The following is a 21094-nucleotide window of genomic DNA, read 5'->3' as shown; positions in this document are numbered from 1 at the left end:
TACCATTTCAACCACTGTGTGTTATAAGAATACAATTTAGACCTTATGGTACATTTGCTTCACATGTTTTGAGATTTAGTTTCTCTAGTAAAGACAAGGGAAATATCAACAAAAGGCCCTTTTTACACAGGTATTTTATTAGGTATTTTTTGTGCAGGTGTAATAATAACATTAATGTATGCTACAGTTGCAAGGCTCTGGTGTTGTGCATGTGGCTCATTGAAGTAAAATGGATCCAGTGTTAAAAACATATAACACGTGCTTTTACCAATATGCTAATGTGTATTTATACTATTTTTTGGTAGTATAAATACATAGTAATTTGTAGTTTTGTAAATTTTGCAGTATAAAATTGTGACATCAACACATTATTGTCTTTCTGAAATGATGCATGCTTTTTATGAGCAGTTTGAAAGTTATTAATATATAGGTGAATACATTAATAATTCTTTCAGAAAGTGATGACATTTTTTGCTGAACACCCACCCCCACTAAAAACTGTTGGTGGAACTGAAACCCACAATAAAAATGACCACAGCTAAACTCTAAATGTCTCTTCCTCTGGTTGGTGTTCAGGTTTATTGTAACATAGAGTAGAACCCCCTTCAAAGAGCATTGGTGATCACAGAGCGAGACCAGATGCTAGTCTATTGTTGCTACTGACACTGTCCAGATGGACATTGTGTATCTGCCAGAGCTGGGTAAGCTCCTATCAAAATGTTTCCTATCAGCTGAATTCTTCCCTGCTCCATCTTCAATTGGTGGTAAAGACTATAATGAAACTGTTAATAATGTAACTCAAATTTACAGATCATTAAAAACTAGATTATTGTGCAACATTCAAATGATTTTAAAAGGAAGTATCATTTGGTGCTGGTTCTAATTTTGCCTTGTTGGTCTTTGCCATTTTCAGGACAGTTATGGAGACCTCCTGTGTTGCTTTGTGTGTATGCTCCAGCAGACCAACATGTTGTCACTCATTCTCCAGCACCCAGCCATTTGAAATCAATTTCAACTTATTATTTGCTGATAAGTTTTCCCTGAATTAAGTAATAGGTAAAAATAAATTGCTTCATGGGAGGAAACACTCCCATTTGTGTAAATATAACAGCTAGGTGCGTGAGAAAATATTATTAATGTGTGAATCCGAGAGATTTTCTTGTTTTCAATCTCTAATGAACTTCAGTTCTGCTTTATACACAACCCCTGAAACTGAAAACCCTAAGTGTGTGCAGCCGCGTGTTTTAAAAAAAAAGTGAACCACAGTGCTCAGACAGTTTCACGGAGGAAATGAAACTGCTGTGCTTTAAGCCACATGCTGAGTTTAATAGGACATTATGTCATGATTAGTTGTTGTGATCACAGGCAGCGCTGATGATTTTGAAACCCTGCTGCTTTTTGGTAATGACTCATTGGTACAACTGCAGATTGGAAAGGTAAAATTGAAACAACAAATAGTCTGTTTGCTTCAGTATGAGAGAAGCACATGTCACACATAAGCAAAAAATAAAAGCCTTTAATGCGTTAAAGAAACAGTCACTAACTAAAGTTCAACCTAAAACTAATGCATTTTATGCTGCTGCAATTTAGGAATTTATCAAAGATTTTTTTATAGTAAAATCTGAAAAAGGGGCATTTCATCAACAATAATGGAGAAACATAAGGAAGGAATCATGTGATAAGTGATGGGCCACTTCGACCCATCCTGTGATGAAGCTGAGAAATCTTCAAAGCGATGGTTGCCAGGGGCGCCAGCATCACCTGTTCCAAACAAGGATAATTTGGATGGGGAGACGTTAGCGACTGTTGGTTACCATAGGATACACTGACACATTTCCTCAATATTGTTTAGTTGCAAACAGCCTTACAGTGTGATATATTATATAAAGTAAGCATTATATACTGTATTATTTCTATGGTTGCATTGGGATATTTCATTTTATTTAAGTTCAAATCAAGTTAAAATTAACAATTTAATGCACAATAATGATGCACACAGTATTTTAATTAATTTTTGTGTAGCCAAAAATGTGTGAAATCCTGACTGTATTGGCCAAAATAACTTGAGGTTTTCATGATTTGATATTCTACCTGTGTTTCTTCGAAAATGTGCTCCTTCTCATAGCTGTCAATGTAGATTCGAACTGTCGCCCCATCACTACCTGTCCCACTGAGTCTGTAGATGATTCGAGAACCATCAGAGAAGATTATTCGCAGACCCTGCAGAGAAAACAACCAAGCACAAAATATTTGAAGCTTAGAGTCCAAATATTTATTAACCACTGGAAACCTTTTATAATCTGTGCACATTATATCACTGTGGTGATACAGCTCAATGTGTACCTGGTTCCTGGTGATGGTGCTGTCTACTGGGTCTGTATATTCAAAGTTGTCTGCTTTCTCCACTTGGTATATTTTGTCTTCCACAGCAAATCTCTGCTTCACAAAGGACTTGTCGGCAATCATAATCTCCAAATCCTCCATCATCTCACAAGCTGCGTCTATGTCTACATTCTCATAGTCATATCTAGACCAAACAACAACAGACTATGATAGCAAAATATTCTTAAAACCCCATTATTATATTATTTTATATTGAGTTGTTGTTTTGAATTCTTAATTTTACATTAAATGATTATAGAGCTGTAAAGTTGTACATCAGATTATTTTATGTAGATGTTTATCAGAGCAACTCCAATATTGACCAAATATACTTTCTTTCCTAATGCAGTATTTTTAAATATTTTGCTTTAATATAATAGACAAATACAACAAGCCACATGCTGATAATATCTTTGCACAATATAGAGATGTGAAATACATTTCCTAATAATTATCAAAATGTGAATAATGTGTAATGCAAAATATGTTCCACTAGATGTCAGTCCTGTTCTGTACTGTAGGTATCTTCTTAAACTGTAACATCACACTACAGTATATTTCATCATCTAGATAATGGACAGTTTCATTTATATTCATTTTATTAATTTTATAATTTCATTTATATGTATTTTTTGTGTTTTATGATGGCAGAAAGACAACAGCACTGAATACAGAAAAAAGTAATTTCTTGTTTCTTGTAAACGTGTAATCTGACCTGGTATAGTAGTTTCTTCCATATTTTACCCAGTGGTCCTTAAGAATTTCCTCCATGCTCTGCCTTCTGGTGGCCAGGATGGATAGCCATGCCAGCACAGCCCAAAGCCCATCCATCTCCCGAATATGGTCTCCACCTGAATGATTATATGTAATCAAATATAACAGGCACAGAAAAAACAGAAAAAAGTTCCCAACACAATTTTAATCAAAATAGAAGAGACACAATACCTGTACCAAAGCTTTCCTCTCCACACAAAGACAGGTGTCCAGCATCCATTAGGTTCCCAAAGAACTTCCACCCAGTGGGAGTTTCATATAGCTCTATTTTTGTTGCCTTGGCTACTCTGAAAGGAAATACAACAAGTGTATTCTCAATAATCACAGTAAACTTTGTGTAGCTTTATCTTCACAATACATTTATAGTGATTAAACAATACCATTTTAAAGCATTGCAATTTTGACAGAAACATCAAAGAATAACTAGTTTTGTGATTTCTGAAAGCCGGGCCAAAGTTTTACCTGTCTAAAGCTGCACTTGTGGGCATGCTGCGGGCGAAGCCTCTCACACCTGTATGCTGAAAGTATGGGATGCAGAAGATGTTGTCAGCAATCACAGCCACAGAGTCAGAGGGGCTGACAAAGAAGCTGTGTTTACCAAGGATCATGTTACGGTCCTAGAAAGGCAAGAGGCAGACAGAGGTTAGGAGTCAAGGCCTTCAGCTAAAGCCTTAAATTTAAAGAATCCTTTCCTTCCCTCTTCTTTTAAATACGTACTTTATTTATTAAATTAGAAATAACAGACATAAAGACGTAATAAGTTAGCTTACACACCCCATCACCATCAAAAGCTGCACCAAAATCATACTGTCCATCTCTCATGCTGTCAACAAGATCTACAGCATAGGCAAGGTTTGGATCTGGGTCTTGACCCCCAAAGTCCTCCATTGGGACACAGTTGATGGCAGAATTGGCCGGACAGCCCAGTTCCTCACACAGTATTCTCCTTACATAAGGTCCTACCACTGGAGAGCAAACAGGGATGAGAGAAGGCCTGCTGAAGTCAGATCTGGTGTTGTATGAAGCCGCCATATCAGCATCCTCAAACAAAGAAAAAAGAAATCAAATATCATAGACGGACATTTTTAGAAATACTTCTAATAAATCTATTGACAAGGCCTGCTGCCTTTCTGTGTGGAGTTTGCATGTTCTCCTTGTGCTTGCGTGGGTTTCCTCCAGGCAGTGAGTGTGAGTGTGAATGGTTGTGTGACTGTGTACTGTGTGTCTCTTTGTGTTGGCCCTGAGATGGACTAATGACCTGTCCAGGGTGTGCCCCACCTCTTGCCCATTGACAGCTAGGATAGTCCCCAGCCCCTGCAACCTTAAACAGGATAAGCAGTTACAGATAATGGATACATTAATGGATGTATAATCTGTACAAACACCAAAATGTAATACTTATAGCATGTGGTGTTACAGGGAGGCATGTGCTTGACTATTTCCACTGTAAATTCCTTTGATTCTTTCTCAATTTTAAACTCTCGTTTTCTACTGATGGTATCAATCGAAATGTTAGGCTAGTGCTATTGCTAGCAGAGATGTGATCAAACCTGTATAATGAAGCACTGGTTTGAGAGTGATCAAGTCGAAGAGTATGGTGATATGTAAGGATATGTTGTATCTCCCAATCTTTATTCCCTCTTAGACTGCTTTTTACCCATAGATCTCACTGAGCTAACTTCAACTATTACCTCATCTAAACTAACAACCTGTCTGCTAGACCCTATTCCAACTAGACCACTCAAGAAAGCTTTACCCCTAATAGACGTGATCGTATTAGATATCATCAATCTATCTTTAGAAACAGGCTATGTACCACAGGCCTTTAATGTAGCTGCAATCCAAACACTACTTAACAAACCCTGTCTTCAACCAGGTGTTTCAGCCAGTTAGAGAGCAATATCCAATCTCCCCTTTATTTCTAAAATCATTGAAAAAGTAGTTGCAAAACAATTTTGCCACCACCTGGCACAGAATAATTCATTTGAAGACTTTCAGTCAGGATATAGAGTTCATCATAGTACCGAAACAACACTGGTAAAGTCACCAACAATCTTCACTTGGATTCAGATACTGGGCTAGAGTCTATACTTGTTCTGTTAGATCTTAGAGCTGCATTTGATACCAACATTTTATTACAGAGACTGGAACATGAAATGTGGATTAAAGGAACTGCAGTAGGTTGGTCTAAATATTGTCTATTTCATAGATTTCAATTTGTTCATGTTATTGATGAACCCTCCATGCACACAAAGATTAGTTTTGGAGTTCAACAAGGCTCTGTGTTAGTGCTTTTTACTTTATATATGTCTTCTTTAGGCAACATTATTAGAAAACACTCAATAAACTTCCATTGCTAGGCTGATGATACCCAGCTATATATATGTATGGAACCAGATGAGAACAATCAGCTAATTAGGCTTCAAGCATGCCTACAGAACATAAAGGCCTCGTCCCACAATTTCCTACATCAGAGAAAAACTGAAAGCATAGATCTTAGAAATACGCTGTCCAACCATATTACTTACTCTAAATGGCATAACTTGGGCCTCCAGTACAACTGCGAGGAACCTTGGAGTTATTTTTGACCACGGTTTGTCCTTTGCCTCACATATAAAATAAATCTCTCGAACAGCCTTTTTCCACCTACGGAACATTGCCAAAATTAGGAGCATCCTGTCTCAAAGTGATGCCAAAAACTAGTCCATGCATTTGTTACTTCTAGGTTAGACTACTGTGATTCCCTACTTTCAGGATGCCCCAAAACTCCCTTAAGAGCCTGCAATTAATGCAAAATGTTGCTGCAAGAGGTGCTGACTGGAATTAGCAAGATAGATCATATTTCACCTTCACTAGCTCCTCTCCATTGGCTTCCCATTCAATTTAGAATAGAATTTAAAACCCTGCTCTTTAAATATAAAGCTCTGAATGGTCAGCCTCCATCATATATAGAAGACCTCATAGCACCATATCATCCCAGTAGACCACTTCGATCTCAGAATGCAGGCCTACTTGTGGTTTCCAGAATTTCCAAAGGTAGAATAGGAGGCAGAGCCTTTCTCCTTCTCGGTCTCCCTCTCTCTGTCCCTTTCTGCAGGTCTCCCTGGGTTTGGAGCTGTGCGATTATACCAACCTGCCCCATGTTTTGTTGTTGCTTTTTATTGCTCTTTTCTTTTCTTTTCTCTCTCCACTTTCCACTCACCCCAACAGGTCAAGGCAGATGGGTGCCCACCCTCAGCCTGGTTCTCCTGAAGGTTCCTTCCATTTTTCCTCTCGCTTGCTCAAGGGGGATTTGTTGAGTTTTCTTTATACATCTTTATAGTCTTGACTTAATTCTGTAAAGTGCCTTGAGATGACTTTGTTGTGAACTATATAAATAAAGTTGAACTGAATTGAATCTAGTAAAAATAGTTTCCTATCAATACCAATTCTTGTCATAACATATCAATATTGTATTGTTGTGTGGGTGGGTGTGTGTGAAAGAGCTGAAGAGGAGGTGGGATGTTCAACCCTTACTTTGAGTTTCAGTGTTTACAGACACTTGAAATAGCTTTAGTGACCTAATCGTAATGAATCACTCTCAACAGAGTCAAGAATTCTTGACCTTTCTAGTAATAAGTTGAAGCCTAGAGCAACATTTTCTAAAAAGGTGGTAACACTTCACTTATACTTTATTTTTTTCTGCTCGTCTTCATCATTAGTACCATAGTAAGCTACATGCATTTAGTTACTGTTATGAATGATAAAGACTTGCAATATTTAAAACACTTAGTACACAGTTAGTACACTTGTGTGTACTAAGTGTTGGCTGGTCCTTCACATTTGACCTTATGCAAACAAGTGAGAGAAACATGGGCATCATGAACATGTTGTTTATCCTGATAACATACTGTGTCAGTCAGTTTAACTTGTTTCTCTATTATGTTGCTCAAAACAGCATTTGGTCTCAGATACTGAAAGTGGAGAAGAACAAGAGGAAGGAAAAAGTTGAAGCAAGCAGCAGAAAGTGATTTCAGATATAAATAAATGTATAACCCTAATCAAAGCAAAAAGAGCATATATATTAAAAAAAAATTATATTCAAACAACAAAATCAATGAATTTTCCAATGCACTATTAGTGCCTTTAAATCATGATCTCTTACCTCCGTTCATGGCATCTAGCCTTATCTTGATGTGGTTCACTCCAGAAAGAAGATCCTTCAGAGCAGCAAAGTCAAAGATATTTCTCAACAAATTAGCATAGGATTCCACAGAGTCCACAATTTCCACTGTTCACAAACACAAAAATGTTAAATTTAAGCTTGTGTCTTATATCACCAAGTGATGAGTCAGAGTTTACAAGTATACAACTTGTCAAGTATTTTCTATGACTACAACAGTAATGTGTAGTGCTTTTTTAATTCTCTCATTGCCTATAAACTATGTATCTCTAACTCACAACTTGTTGGGCAGCGATGCCACAATTAACCTGTGAAGGGCTTGAACTTATTCTCCAGGTCAAATGTCTGTTTGCCCAGGGTTGTCAGATCCACCTGGAGTCCGGGGCAGATGGCAAACTCCTCAATAGTTCTGCTGATCTGAAAAATCTGATTTGTGACATCCTCCTTGGCTGGTCCTGGGTGCAGAAAAAACATAGTTTGTACTACACAGATATTCATAGTATGTTTTAAAATCATTACTACTGTATATCCACAGTATGCTGACAATAACTAGTATTAGTGTCTGGGAAGTGTCTGGGATGTTTATTGGTTAAACTTTACTTGTTGTTTTTTGTACTTAAACTTTGACCTAGATTGTGTGTTCAGACAAAGTCACAAACTTTATTTCAGTACTGTGTGTGTGTTCCACATATCTGCAAGAGGCCTTGTACAGCCCTGGTACATTAATGTCTGACTTCTCTCATAACACTATTTTGTGCTTGACCCGTTCACCCCATGCTTAGTCCTCTCCAGTTACCATACCTCCATTTGCAGTATTGAACTTAATGCCAAAGTCCCCATCAGGTCCACCAGGGTTATGGCTGGCAGTGAGGATGATGCCACCGATGGCTTTGTATTTCCTGATCACACAGGAGACAGCTGGCGTGGACATTATCCCATGGTGTCCAATGATCAGCCGACCCACCTGGGAAAATGTCACAAAGTCACACAGAACTTATGAACAATGTTGCTCAATGAAAAATTACAAAGAATTTGCAATTTCCTAATTTATTGTACTTAATAATATTAAATATTTAGAGAAATCTAAATCTTTGTACTCAAGGGACATGGCTGCAGAACCATGCAAAAATAAGTTCTAGAAATTCCCCTGCCCACAGTGAGCCTGAGCTCATTTACAACAGACCAAGGCAAAGTGGAAAACTGTCATGTGGCCTGATGTGTCAAAATATGAAATTTGTATTGCAAATCAAGGACGCCTCCTATTTTGGGATTAAGAGGGAACATCAGACTTGTTATTAGTATACAGTTCAAGCCAGCATCTGGGATGGCATAGGGTTGCATCAGTGCACATAGTGGAGGTAACCTGTAATTACATTAAAAGGCATCATTAATGCAGAATGATTTATACAGGTTATGGAGCAAATATGCTGCCATCCAGATGACTTTCTCATTGATTGAAGGTTTTTCTTTTACAGCAACACAATGCCAAACCACGTTTTGCACATATTGCACCAGCATTGCTAAACTGGTCTGCCTGCAGACCTGTCACCCATGGAAAATATGTGGAGCATTAAGCAGTGAAAAATATAATGAAGGAGGCCCTAAGTTGTTGCGCAGCTGAAGCTGCCAGAATAGGAAAATTGTAATTTTAAGTAGGCAGATGTTTTTTTAAAACAATAACATATTCTTTGTTTCAACACTTGATATATTATCTTTGCACATTTTTTCAAAAATAGGGCTTAAACCATTTGCAAATTATTGCAATCTGTTTTTATTTACATCTTACATAATGTCCCACCTTTTTGGGATAAAGGGTTTTGTGTGAATGGCAGCCACAGCACCACAAGAGCAAATTCTATAATGAGTAAGTTTATTTCAAATGCTTCTAAGTGTTCCATCTGTCTGAGAGAGCATGCCCAAGCTTATGTGATTTAAACCTGAGGACCACAGAGAATCAGTGCTACTGGCAAAAAGTAGTTTCTATTTGAAGTCAGTTGTCACAGTCTGCAGTTACAGCAGCAGCCTACTGGTTTCATAGATGACATGTATCGTTAATTTATTAATTTAGATAATTTGAAAGATATTTACAGTGAATTCATATTCATACAGTTTCTTTTTCATATATATCACCTTATTCCAGTACAATGATGAAACTTATTATGGACTAAATAAATATAGGATTATGGATCTTACATTTTATTTAAAATATAACAAAACAAAATATTTGTTATATTAGGGTAACACTTGGAAAAGCTACCAATGTAACAATGTATATGTGTATTTGGTAGTGGAGCACATTCAGATCCAAATCTCGACATTTTAGTGCTAAGTTTTACAGTTTTACAGTTTTATTTTAAATGCTGTGAGACTGCCCTCTACTGGTTGAAACATGGATACTGCAATTAAGTTAGACTCTTGGGTAAATGATGGGTAATGTATTTAGATTTAAACCTTTATTCTTAAAGTTGTATAAACTTTTTTAAATAACAGTGTCATGTACAAAAAGATTTTTTCCAGTAATTTTGTAGTTGTTTTCTGCGCATTTGGCTTACAGATTGCCCCTAAACACAAAGGCTGCAAGCAAATACTAAAAGGACATGATGCTGGTACAGCCAATGGCAACAAAGGGATAATAACAGGTAACAGGGGCAGGTGACACTGACATACATGCAGTAATCTGCACACAGTGACACGGCCATCTACCCAACCACCCACACAAACATACACTCACGCTTACCAGCATGCGCTTACAAACAAACTCATACACATGGTGACACTGACCCCGTTGGCAGCTGCCATCTGCACAATGACCTCAATTGCTGCCCGATTAAAGAACCGCCCGTCTCCCCCCACCACCACTGTTGAACCCTGGCGGTCACGTAGGTCAATAGAAGAGAAGATACTCTGGATGAAGTTGTGCAGATAGTTCTTCCTGGACTGGAATACAAAGACCTTCTTCCGCAGGCCACTGGTGCCAGGTCTCTGGTCAGGATAAGGGGCTGTAGGGACAGTCAACACTTGCAGAGGGCTGTTGTCCATTGTTTCAAAATGATGATTCAACTTAATGCTATAGCATAAAGTGCTGGGGATCCTGTTTTTTGGAGGGAAATCCCCCGTCGGAATGGGGAATAGCACACAGGGACAGAATGGGAGGTTAAAATCTTGACTCCTCCTATTATTCACTGGAAGCACCGAGTTACAGTGGTACTGCTGCAGCCCAAAATAACCTTTCAAACTAATGTGTGTGCAGAGGCAGGCGAAGAAACTGAAGACGCATCTCCACACATGTGCAGAGAGATCACTGTCAAGACTGCAGGCCCAGTCACAAAGACGTGTGTGTGTGTATGTGTGAATGTGTGTGCGTGGGTGTGTTTTGGAGGAAGTCACTGAGGTGTTGTGGGAGCATTTTTTCCATTTTGGAAGGGCTGCACCTGTGCTCAGTGTAATGATATGTAAAAAGAAGGATGACATCTCTCATCAAAGCTGCTCTTACGACTATTTTTGGACATATTTACCCCACCTTAAAGCCGCCTGTAAAACAAACCAAGAGAGATTAGAAGGTAATTGGGTGCAAATACTGGTCCTATAGATAAGTGGTCTTAAGGACGTGTCTGTTTGGAAAACAAAGCTAATTTGTCTAAACTAAATATGCAGACAGTGGAGTCGATGGTTTTCTGTGTAAGACATAACAAGTCTGCCCTCTAGAGTTTATTCAGGGCACCCTACAAAAACAGTTTTGCATAACAACCTCCCACTGTAACCGTTAACAAGTTTTATTATGTAGTAATAACATGCACATACATTAGTAATTCATTTACTATGTGCTGGCAACAAAACAAAGTTGGTGTTTTTAGTTCAAGGGTGACATTACTCTGGGTCAAAATTTACCACTATTGACATAGAAAGGCCATTCTGTACCTGGAAAGGGCCAGGACTGCAAACAGGCTACAACCCATACTAACAAACTGAGTCTCAGATCAGCAAATAATATTTGGGGTCAGGGATATACCACTCCTAAATGAATATTAGCATTTTCTGAGGTTACCATTATTCCTTTATTTATTTAAGATAAATAAAATATAGAGTAATGTAATGTATAAAAACAGACATTGTAAAGTACAGTTGAGTGTTCGGCAGTGTCTCTCAACTTTTGTTGCACTTTAACTTCTCAAAATCAATCATTGTGATTGTGGGACTCCTTGCCAATCACTGTGGATGACAAGTTGTGAGCAGTTCCACCAGTGAAATCTCAGACTGTTACATTCAAATAGGTTTTTACATAACATAAAAGGTACATATTTACAGAATAGCAATAGCAAAGGAAAAAAACTAAATAATAAGCCAAAACTATGGTTTGCAGTCTTCCATATCATGTTGTTTCTAGACCACTTAGCTGAATCTCATGATCCATTTCATCTTTCAACTGCTGTATACTAAAGGTCAATGTGACCCAACATAAACACTGTTCATACAGTGGACCAATTTAATTTAATCTACACCATGATAAAATATGTACAAAATAATGAATATTTTCTGAAGCCACTGCATATAGCTGACCATTTTAATTTCTTCTGTATAACCCTTGATATGTGAGACACTGTGAGTGAATATATATTATATTCACTCTCAGGGTATGAGATTTCACAATACATTTAGATCTTCTGCTAAATTAGAAACCACCTTCACAGTATTCTGACCATGGGGAGTAATACATTGTCATGGCTTTGTCCATTTAGGACACAGCAACACTAAGATCTGAAAAGCTATTTGTCTGACTCTATTATACAGTAACTTGTATTTGTAAAACTTGTTGGATGTCTTCCTTTCCACCCACGCTTTCTGTCACTATGGCCAGCCGAGCCTTGTCAGTGGGCTTAACTGAAGAGTCCACTGTTTATTGCTTGTATTGGCTTGGGTATTTTCACTGGCGACTGTTAAATAGGATCAGGGAAAGATGCCTGCCTCAGTGGAAGCTGAAATGGAAGAAGAGATGCTGGGAGGAGCCGCAGGATGGATGGAGATCTGGGTGAATTTAAGGGAGTAGGAGGCTTTTCTTCCTTGCTTCCATTGAATCCCTCTCCTACGGCCCTTTGGTCTTATGTGGAAGTATCTCCCATTCAGGTTGGTGTCTCCACAGGTGCTGAACCACCATCCACCTGGACGGAAGCAGAAATTACCTGTTGTTCATCTAATAAAACATGACAAGTGTTTATTATCCCGCATGTTTGTGTAAGGTGGGGGGAAAACATGCACACTACGCGTGCATCTGCTATACCTGTGTACTTGTGGGTACAGTTGGAGTCCTGGTGATAATTGTTGTCCCTGTCCTTGGTGGAGAACATCATGCCTGTGTGGTTGCTCATGGGGTCAGGCAAATCTCCCGACAGCTGTGTAAGGTGAATAGTGTAGTTGCTTTCTGCCCCATCAAGGTAAAATCTGTACTTAATGAAACGTCTGCCCTGTTTCCAGTCTTGCAGTTGGATGTGGAGGACAGAGTTTTCCAGAGTGGCTAGGGAGTGGATCTTCCTGAGACCCAGCCAAAACTCCTCTGTGAGAGAGACATCATTGAGCTCATTGCTAACATGGTCTCACAAGTTTCAGTTTTATTTAAATAGTGTCAATTCACAACAAAACCACCTCAAAGCACATAGTAAGGACCTTACAGATATAAAAAAATAAGACCCAAACCATCGTCATGTTGCAAACAGTGGGCAACAGTGGGGGGGAAAATCTCTTTTTGACAGCAAACAATGTAACTATGATACAAGCAATAGCATTGTGCTTAGTGTGAAAGGGAGAATAATATCACTCACTTTGCAAATCCCCAAAACCATTTTCATACTTGTCCCAGGTTTGATCAAAATTCACTGAACCATCTTTCCTTCGCTGGATCACAGTGGCTCCATACCCTGAATGTTAAAATAAGATGACTTAATACAAAGTAAAAATTTTTTTTCACATAATAATATTTTTTTATCTCTCCATCTTTGTAAATGTCTTACTCCTACATATTACTTTTTATTGTTTGTTAAAACGAGCATGAGGGTTTTACAGGAAACAACGTAATGTCCAGCATTACTGTTTGTAATCTGGTCTCACCCCAATGTTTGCTGTTTACTCTGCTTTAGCAGTATCAGAGCTGTATTAGGTTACTACATCTCTAGTTGAACTTAAGTACTAAAAAAACATTTTATCTGATAGTTAGTAAAAAAAACTTTTTGTGAGACTGGGAGTACCTTTGCTCATGTCACAAAAAGCCATGAAGGGCTCTGATCCATTGGGCCGTATGACGTAGACAGTACTGACTCGCTCCCCTCTGTTGAACAACTCACTGCAGTCTGATGGTAGATCTGTTTATAAATGACCATGAACTGTCCTGAATAAGGTTTAGCTGCACGATGGACATGTGAAGTAGACAAGCTGATGTAGATGATGTTTCACCAGATCAACATTTACAATCTGCAGCATTAGCAGGAAAATCGTTTTAGGACCAGTGATTGCTCAGAAAGTGGATGTACCAGACAGCTCCTTGTTGTGACTTGTAAAACTATATGTATGTGAAGCAGAAAACTGTAGAAAATTGCCTAAATCGTGAGGATTGAGACAGTAAGATTAAATATTTAGTCCAAGTTGATCCTTACGTATACACAGTATGACAAACAACACCAAAACCCAATATCACTTCCTTGCCCATCTTACTGATCATTGTAGCGGTGCTAGTAGAACTTGTGGCCAGATAAGGGGAGAGGGTTGGTGCTTCACTGTTGAAGATTTCAGGCATCCTCTCAATGGTCTCCTGTGGTGCTGTGTTTGCTGAAAGCTGGAGACAGTTGTGGGTGAAATCACATTGCTTGCAGACATAATCCCCAGCTGCACTTGAGAAAATAGTGTGGATAAAGTAGCACTTCCTCATATAATAAACTTTGTTTTGTTATTCAGCAAAAGATGAAGCATTTTCAGAGAGTTTCTAGTAATAACCTACATTTTCAGACCCAAAACAAATGTATGTATGTATTGTATTACTGGGGGACTGGCTGAGGATATTATATAATATGGACATCTTCTTTCATGCCTCATCCAAACATGTATTTAGTACAGCACGATGGCCCCATTAAAGTTTATTTCTAGCACAGGCATGATGACAAGTAGCTTATAATTAAAAAAGGAAGCAAAAAAGTAAAAATCCTTGTTCACAGCAACAAATTAACTGAATTAGGGGCCTTGTAAAATTTTCCACTGTATGTAAGATGGTTTAATAAAGTTAGTCTCTCCCCAGTATTAATAATATTTTCTTTGCAACCAGTCCTTCACAAAAATATGCAATGCAATACACTGCAATTTTTCCAAAAATCATATGTCATATGACGTCAGATGTTTCCATCATTGAAATCAACACAGTTCATTAGAGTATGGAGTAGCTGGAGTTTTCTTTTTGGCAGTTTTTTAAAAGTGGAGTAAAGGTGCAAAATAACAGACATGTTTGTTTTGTACCTATTAGATTTTTTCTTTTCTTTAGTAATATTATGAGATAAGGATGAGCCTAGGTGAAAACAGATCATTCCCTGCTCTCCTCAGAGAAGTCTGCCCTCCCTTCAGTGAAATGAAAAATTCATATCCATCTCTTTCCTGTCCTCCTAATAATTTGTGCACAGTTATAACCTCTGCTACCTTTTCTTCCAGAGCCTTGATTTTTATCCTCTGTTGGTTGATCTGGTCACTTTGTTCACTCACAGCCACCAACAGCTTGGTAATGCTTTGCTCCTGACTTTGAATGACATCCTGCTCGTGGAAAACAATAGTAAGCATGGGATTTGATAAAGATAACAAATTATCCACATTTTTTCAGGTTTGCTTTCTAAGAAAAAGGGACTCACCCTTAGCCCGTTTATCTCTGCCACTTGTTCACTTGTCATCAGACCATGCGACAGACTGCTCAGCTTCTTCTCCAGGCCCTCCACTTTGTTCTGCAGCTGAGTCCTCTCCACCAGAATGCTATTTATCTTAGAGCTGATCTCAACAGACAGGTCCTTGATCTCTTCATTGCTGGCTTTCAGTATCACAGCAGTCTTCTTAAGCTCCTCCTCTTCCTCTTTAATTTCACTGGCGATCACTGACAGCTGGTAAAACGAGTGGTCAAAGATGTTAAGTTTCTGGAAGATGTCATTTATCTGTCCCTTTGTCTTTTGCACAAACTCCCGCAGGCTCTGACCCAGCTGGAGGAGACCGTTCGCCAGGAGACGCACATCATCCAGGGCAGCAAAGTGGGACCGGGTTTCAGCAGGAGCCTCTGGCTGGATGACAGGAAGCTCCTCTTTGCCACAGAGGGAAGCAACACAAGCAGCAGCCAGGATAAAAAGTATGGGAAATAATGGTATTCTCATGCTGTTGCAGTGCTGCTACACCAGTTGTTGGTCTGTTGATGTCAGTTGACAGCCCACTTTCTCATCAGTGAGTGGATGAACAGCCACTGGTTTAAGATCCTGGCCTTTATATGTACACTGTCGGGTGGTGGGTCAATGATTAAGCTCCTGTCATCAATACCGGCATGCAGGATGTACAATTTCCTTGCTGATTGAGATAGTTAATTTTTGATTTATGTTAATCTACGGTCAAATAAACTGAAAAGTATATTTGCTAGTTTTGATAACATTGTTTGATGCAATAGCATTATAAAATAAATAGGCTCAACCCTACTTTCGGTGCATATAGTACATTTTTACTTCAGAATGGAAAACAGTATGTTGCACCCTCCAGGTTGAATTGAGAGGTAAGTCATTTATTTCTGTACTAGCTACTCCAGAAAATGGAATGTTGATCCACATTCAATTGCACTGAGTCTAGGATGTATTTCTCCGAGCTAGGATCCGATCATGTCATACTGAATTTTATCCTGACCTGTAGTTACCTGTGCCAAGGTCATGACTGGTCTCGGTCATTGTTGTGTGGCTGTTTTTTTTTTAAACAGGAAGATGACCCAGTTTACATTTAAGCTTATTAATAAATATGACTTACATGTTCAATGCTTTGCACAGTTTTTCATGTATGTTGAGTAGTAGGCACGTATAGATACTGTGCAAGTTTAAATGCATGTAATGTCAGTAGTAAACCAAAGATAAAATGAATTTAAGCAGCACAGAAAGCTTGTATTGTATGTCCAAATGCTACATGAAAAAAAATGTTGCTCCTTATTGACAAAAGATTCTATTCAAATACCTACAAAGAAGTTTGGCTTTTTATATAACGCAAACAATGCAAGTAATCTAGACGCATTTGTTGCTAACACTCTGGAGTTTTCAGTTTGATGCTATAGATATATATATCTTTTTTTTTTCACATTGAGTGATGATCCAGGTTTGCCTCTGTTAAAGGTTAACTACCCATGTGAGGGCATGGTTACATGAGCCCCACAGTGTGTACACAGTAAAGAGTCCATAACCCTGACTTCAGCCAGGGGACCCTGCTCTTCAGAGGTTAAAATACAGCTTCAAAGAGTAAGGGACCCACAGTACAGGGGCCAACAGCGATGCCAGAGTGTGTGAGATAAATTATTAATAGCAAGTGAGCGAGAGATCATTATGCTACCATATAGATTGTGTAGGTTGGCAATTAGAATATTAATAGAATACCCACACACATATTTACCAGTACCACTGAATATTTTGTGTCCATAATTAATAGTGTTACAACTACAGACATATAGACAGGGCTACAGTATGAGAAGCTGGTGATCATCATATCTCTGGTGATAGGCTCTATGGTCTCCCTCCTGTGAACTTTGCACTGACCAGTCAAGAAGCATGAGGACCAATGAATCATATTAGGCATGCTAGTGACATGACTCTAAAAATGGGAGAAATACCTCAAAAATATTTAGAAAACTTCAATATCACATTTTGTACTAACATTGATTGCACCACATTATTACGGCAACCTATCAATGTAGTCACACTTTGGTCACGTTCAAGACTCATGATGCCACATCCAGAATCCTCCCAGTAAAATCTAAGTACTGGCTCTTTCCAAAACTACAACTGATTTAGAATTGATTCTTCAGTTATTACTATTATTTTATGTGCAGCTAAATATAATTAGTAAAATATTCAACACTATGTTAAATTTTACTAGTACTAATGTTATAACATTAAAATATATCAAGACTATATTGCAGGAGTGATGTGTTTATATAAACACATCACTCCTGCAATATAGTCTTATAGTACACTTCTCCTTGCCCCAGTAGCTCCTGCAGTAGGGTGCTGAAGCAATTCCTCTGCAACATCTGCATTGATCGGTGCACGTACTACAGTTAATCTAACCTTCAATGTATTTCTGATATAGAACCATGTATGTTTTTCCTCATCTATTGTAATAATGACAGTTATTTTGAAAGTACAGTACAGAAGCTGCTACAATAACTTTTATTTCTCTGTTTTGCCTGTTTCTCCTGTAAGCCACCTTTTCAGAATACTGTTTATCTCCCATACACGCAAATGTATTGCTTGTTTCCTCAAACCACCAAAGCCAAATACATTTTTGTGCTACTGGGGTATTTGTTGTCAAACCACATCTTACAAACACACTTTCACTTTTGTTCCACTTTCTGGTGTGAACATTGGTAAGACATTTTCTTTTTCTAGCAAGTAAACACAAAGTTTTTAAGACTGATTCTAAAAAGAGTCTGCTGCTTTTTAAGACACTAAGACATGAATATTATCAAATGCAAGGGCTTAAAACATATGTTATAGGTTCAGTGTCAACATCTACCAACTCTATTAGTAAAATTGCATGATATAGTTTACATACAGTTTAGACAAAAGCAAAAGGAATACTGACAAGGATTATTAGGTTTGGCAACACAAAATGTGAAAATTTTGCAGCAAAAAAAAAAAAAATAATAATACTTTTTTGCTAAAAAGAGAACCTGTCTCCTGGCAGTATTTAGCTTGTCTCTAGCTAAGTTTTCAACCGGGAGGCAGCTTCGACAAGTAATAATAGTGAAGTGTGAAGAAAATTAATGACCTGCAGCGGAAAAGCCTTGTGGCTCATGCATTTCATTTTGTGGGCCCAAAACATTTATTTGCATTAGTTAATAATTAATAACTAATTTTTTAACAAATATTTTCAGTGCATTGCATTATACCCCACATTTCTCTTCAAATATGATACATCTCTATATCTTTCTCTAAAACTGCCTTTGCGAACATATTTGCATTTTGGCAAAGCTTTCTGCAATATGTGGTCCGTCAGTAGTCATTTCATCCAATAAAGACGTTTTTTTTTTTCTCTCTCTCTCTCTCTTTCTCGAGGTAAACCACAATCCCTCTCTGAGTCAGTTGTCTGCATGGGTAATGGAAAAGGAGTATTTCTTGTTAATTCTCGCTAATTCCTTTTCCATCCATGGTTGGGCAAGAGGCAGTGGTTGCAGCTTTTTAAACAGATCTCCTGCATCATCATGTCATAGATTTTTCACACCATCCTGTCTAGTTTGTTTTCTAAGTTAGTTGGATGCCGATGGTTGGCAACTGATCAACAATTACCATTATAGAACACACTTAGTACAAATGGAAAACATTTCTTTTGGCATGGGTGAAACAACTGAGCCACTTCCACCTCAACATACAGTTACAGAAGAAACATGATAAGGAGATTGGGAGAAAATTTAAAATGCTGATGTTTTTGCGTAACCTTACCAAGCCACTATGTTTGCACAGTTTTCATGCTGTGGTGATGGCAAAAACTGTGTAAAACTGCCATTGACATTTTGGTTACAGTTGCTAAATGAATACAATTTCAACAGACGCCTGTTTACCTATACGGGGCCTTTGTTTTCTGTTGTCTGTATAAGAGTGTATAAGGACAAATTAACTATATAAATGTAAAGGTTGGAAGACTTGTTGATTCCAACTCTGACTTATATACTTATATAATAAGTTGGTACTAATATAATTTGGGAGATTTCACTGGACAAATTAACACTTTGATCTGTTAGAGAAGTTGAGAGATCACTGGTACCCGAAGGGTTTTCTCCCTGGGGACAACAGTGCCAGCACCAAACATCACTGCAATCAATTAACAGTTGTTGAGTTAGTTGAGTCTGAACCAAAGTGGAGGACAGATAATCTATTTGCAAATTATCTCAATAAAATTTGTTGTAAAGGACAGACAACCAGACCAGACAGTAGTTACTTATGGTCTACTGCCTTTCTAAAGAGCAAATGATTCCTGGCATGATGGTGGTGGCCCAGTGGAAGATGCTGGTAACACTTTGAAAGATGATACAGAAAAATGACAAGTATGCGCTGAGAGCATTAACCCCCATGGATGGCACCAAGCCCTATGATTTCCCCCTGTTTACTTTGTTGTAGAGGAGAGAGACCACACTAGATAGGGGTACACATTCTGTAACAGCAAGGTTAGCATGGATCAAAGTCATTATTTTCCTCTAAATTCTACAAAAAATAAAAATAATGACAATATGAAATGTTTTGAATTTTAACTTGTTTGAAATCTTTGCAAATTTATAAAAAAAAACAAACAAAACAAAAAATCAAATGTACATAAGTATTTATGCCGTGACACTTGAAATTGAACTCTGGTGCATCTTGTTTTCACTGATCATCCTTGAGATGTTTCTACAATTTGATTGGAGTCCACCTTAGGGAAACTCAGTTGATTGCACATGATTTGGAAAAGCATGCACCTTTCCAGAGTTAACAGTGCATGTCAGAGCACAAACCAAGCCATAAAGTCCAAGGAATTGTCTGTAGACCTCCGAGACAGGATTGTATAGAGGCACGGATCTGGGGAAGTGTGCAGAAAAGTTTCTGCAGCATTAAAGGTCAGAATGAGCACAGTGGCCTCCATCATCTGTAAATGGAAGAAGTTTGGAACCACCAGGACTCTTCCTAGAGCTGAGCGGCCGGCCAAACTGAGCGATTGAGAGACCAGGGCCTTTGTCAGCGAGGGGGACCAAAAACCTGATGGCCATTCTGAAAGAGCTCCAGCATTTCTCTGTGGAGAGATTAGAACCTTCCAGAAGAACAACCATCTCACTCCACCAATGAGGCCTGTATGGTAGAGTGGCCAGGGGAAGATGAATGCAGCAATGTACAGAGATATCCTTGATGAAAACCTGTTCCAGAGGACTCTGGGCCTCAGACTGGGGCGACAGTTCATCTTTCAACAGGACAACGACCCTAAGCACACATCCAAGATAACAGAGGAGTGGGTACAGGACAACTCTGTAAATGTCAGCGGCCAGTCGATCTGGAAAGATCTGAAAATGGCTGTGCACCAGCGCTACCCATCCAACCTGATGGAGCTTGAGAAGTAGTGCAAAGAAGAATGAGAGAAACTGCCCTTAAATAGTTGTGCCAAGCTTGTAGCATCATACTCAAAAAGACTTGAGGCTGTAACTGGTGCTAAACATGCTTCAACAAAGTATTAAGCAAAGGCAGTGAATACTTATGTACATGTACGTTTTTTATTTTTAATAAACTTGCAAAGATTTCAAACAAACGTCTTTCAGGTTGTCATTATTGGATATTGTCTGTAGAATTTTGAGGAAAATAATGAATTTAATGCATTTTGAAATAAGGATGTAACATAAGAAAATGTAAAAATAATTAATATGAAAACTTTCTGGATGCACTGTATCTGAGATGATTATGGACGGTACACAGTAAGGTGATGCTGGTGCTTTCTCTAACTTCATACCAGATGGTCCATATTTTTACATGTTGTCACCAGTGTCCCAGAAATGCGACTGTCTTTCCA

General features: G+C 38.3%; 2 protein-coding genes across 2 annotated transcripts; both read right to left on the bottom strand.

The window, feature by feature from the left end:
* Nucleotides 1-351: 351 nt before the first annotated feature.
* LOC137098576 (phosphoglucomutase-1-like) lies at nucleotides 352-10480 on the bottom strand. The gene is made up of 11 exons (XM_067474949.1): nucleotides 10100-10480; nucleotides 8120-8282; nucleotides 7627-7773; nucleotides 7301-7426; nucleotides 3931-4121; nucleotides 3619-3773; nucleotides 3328-3443; nucleotides 3098-3233; nucleotides 2344-2527; nucleotides 2092-2220; nucleotides 352-1761 (listed from the first exon to the last, which is right to left on the bottom strand). Exons 1-11 carry the CDS (start codon nucleotides 10355-10357, stop codon nucleotides 1672-1674), a joined length of 1695 nt encoding a protein of 564 aa, XP_067331050.1. The 5' UTR covers nucleotides 10358-10480; the 3' UTR covers nucleotides 352-1671.
* Nucleotides 10481-11052: 572 nt separating this feature from the next.
* Nucleotides 11053-15777, bottom strand: LOC137098577 (angiopoietin-related protein 3-like). The gene is made up of 7 exons (XM_067474950.1): nucleotides 15193-15777; nucleotides 14987-15097; nucleotides 14018-14138; nucleotides 13555-13668; nucleotides 13132-13227; nucleotides 12594-12866; nucleotides 11053-12474 (listed from the first exon to the last, which is right to left on the bottom strand). Exons 1-7 carry the CDS (start codon nucleotides 15697-15699, stop codon nucleotides 12263-12265), a joined length of 1434 nt encoding a protein of 477 aa, XP_067331051.1. The 5' UTR covers nucleotides 15700-15777; the 3' UTR covers nucleotides 11053-12262.
* Nucleotides 15778-21094: the final 5317 nt, after the last annotated feature.

The sequence above is a fragment of the Channa argus genome, chromosome 14, assembly GCF_033026475.1.
Source record: "Channa argus isolate prfri chromosome 14, Channa argus male v1.0, whole genome shotgun sequence".
NCBI classification, from domain to species: domain Eukaryota; kingdom Metazoa; phylum Chordata; class Actinopteri; order Anabantiformes; family Channidae; genus Channa; species Channa argus.
This window is presented reverse-complemented; position numbering and strand designations above follow the sequence as displayed.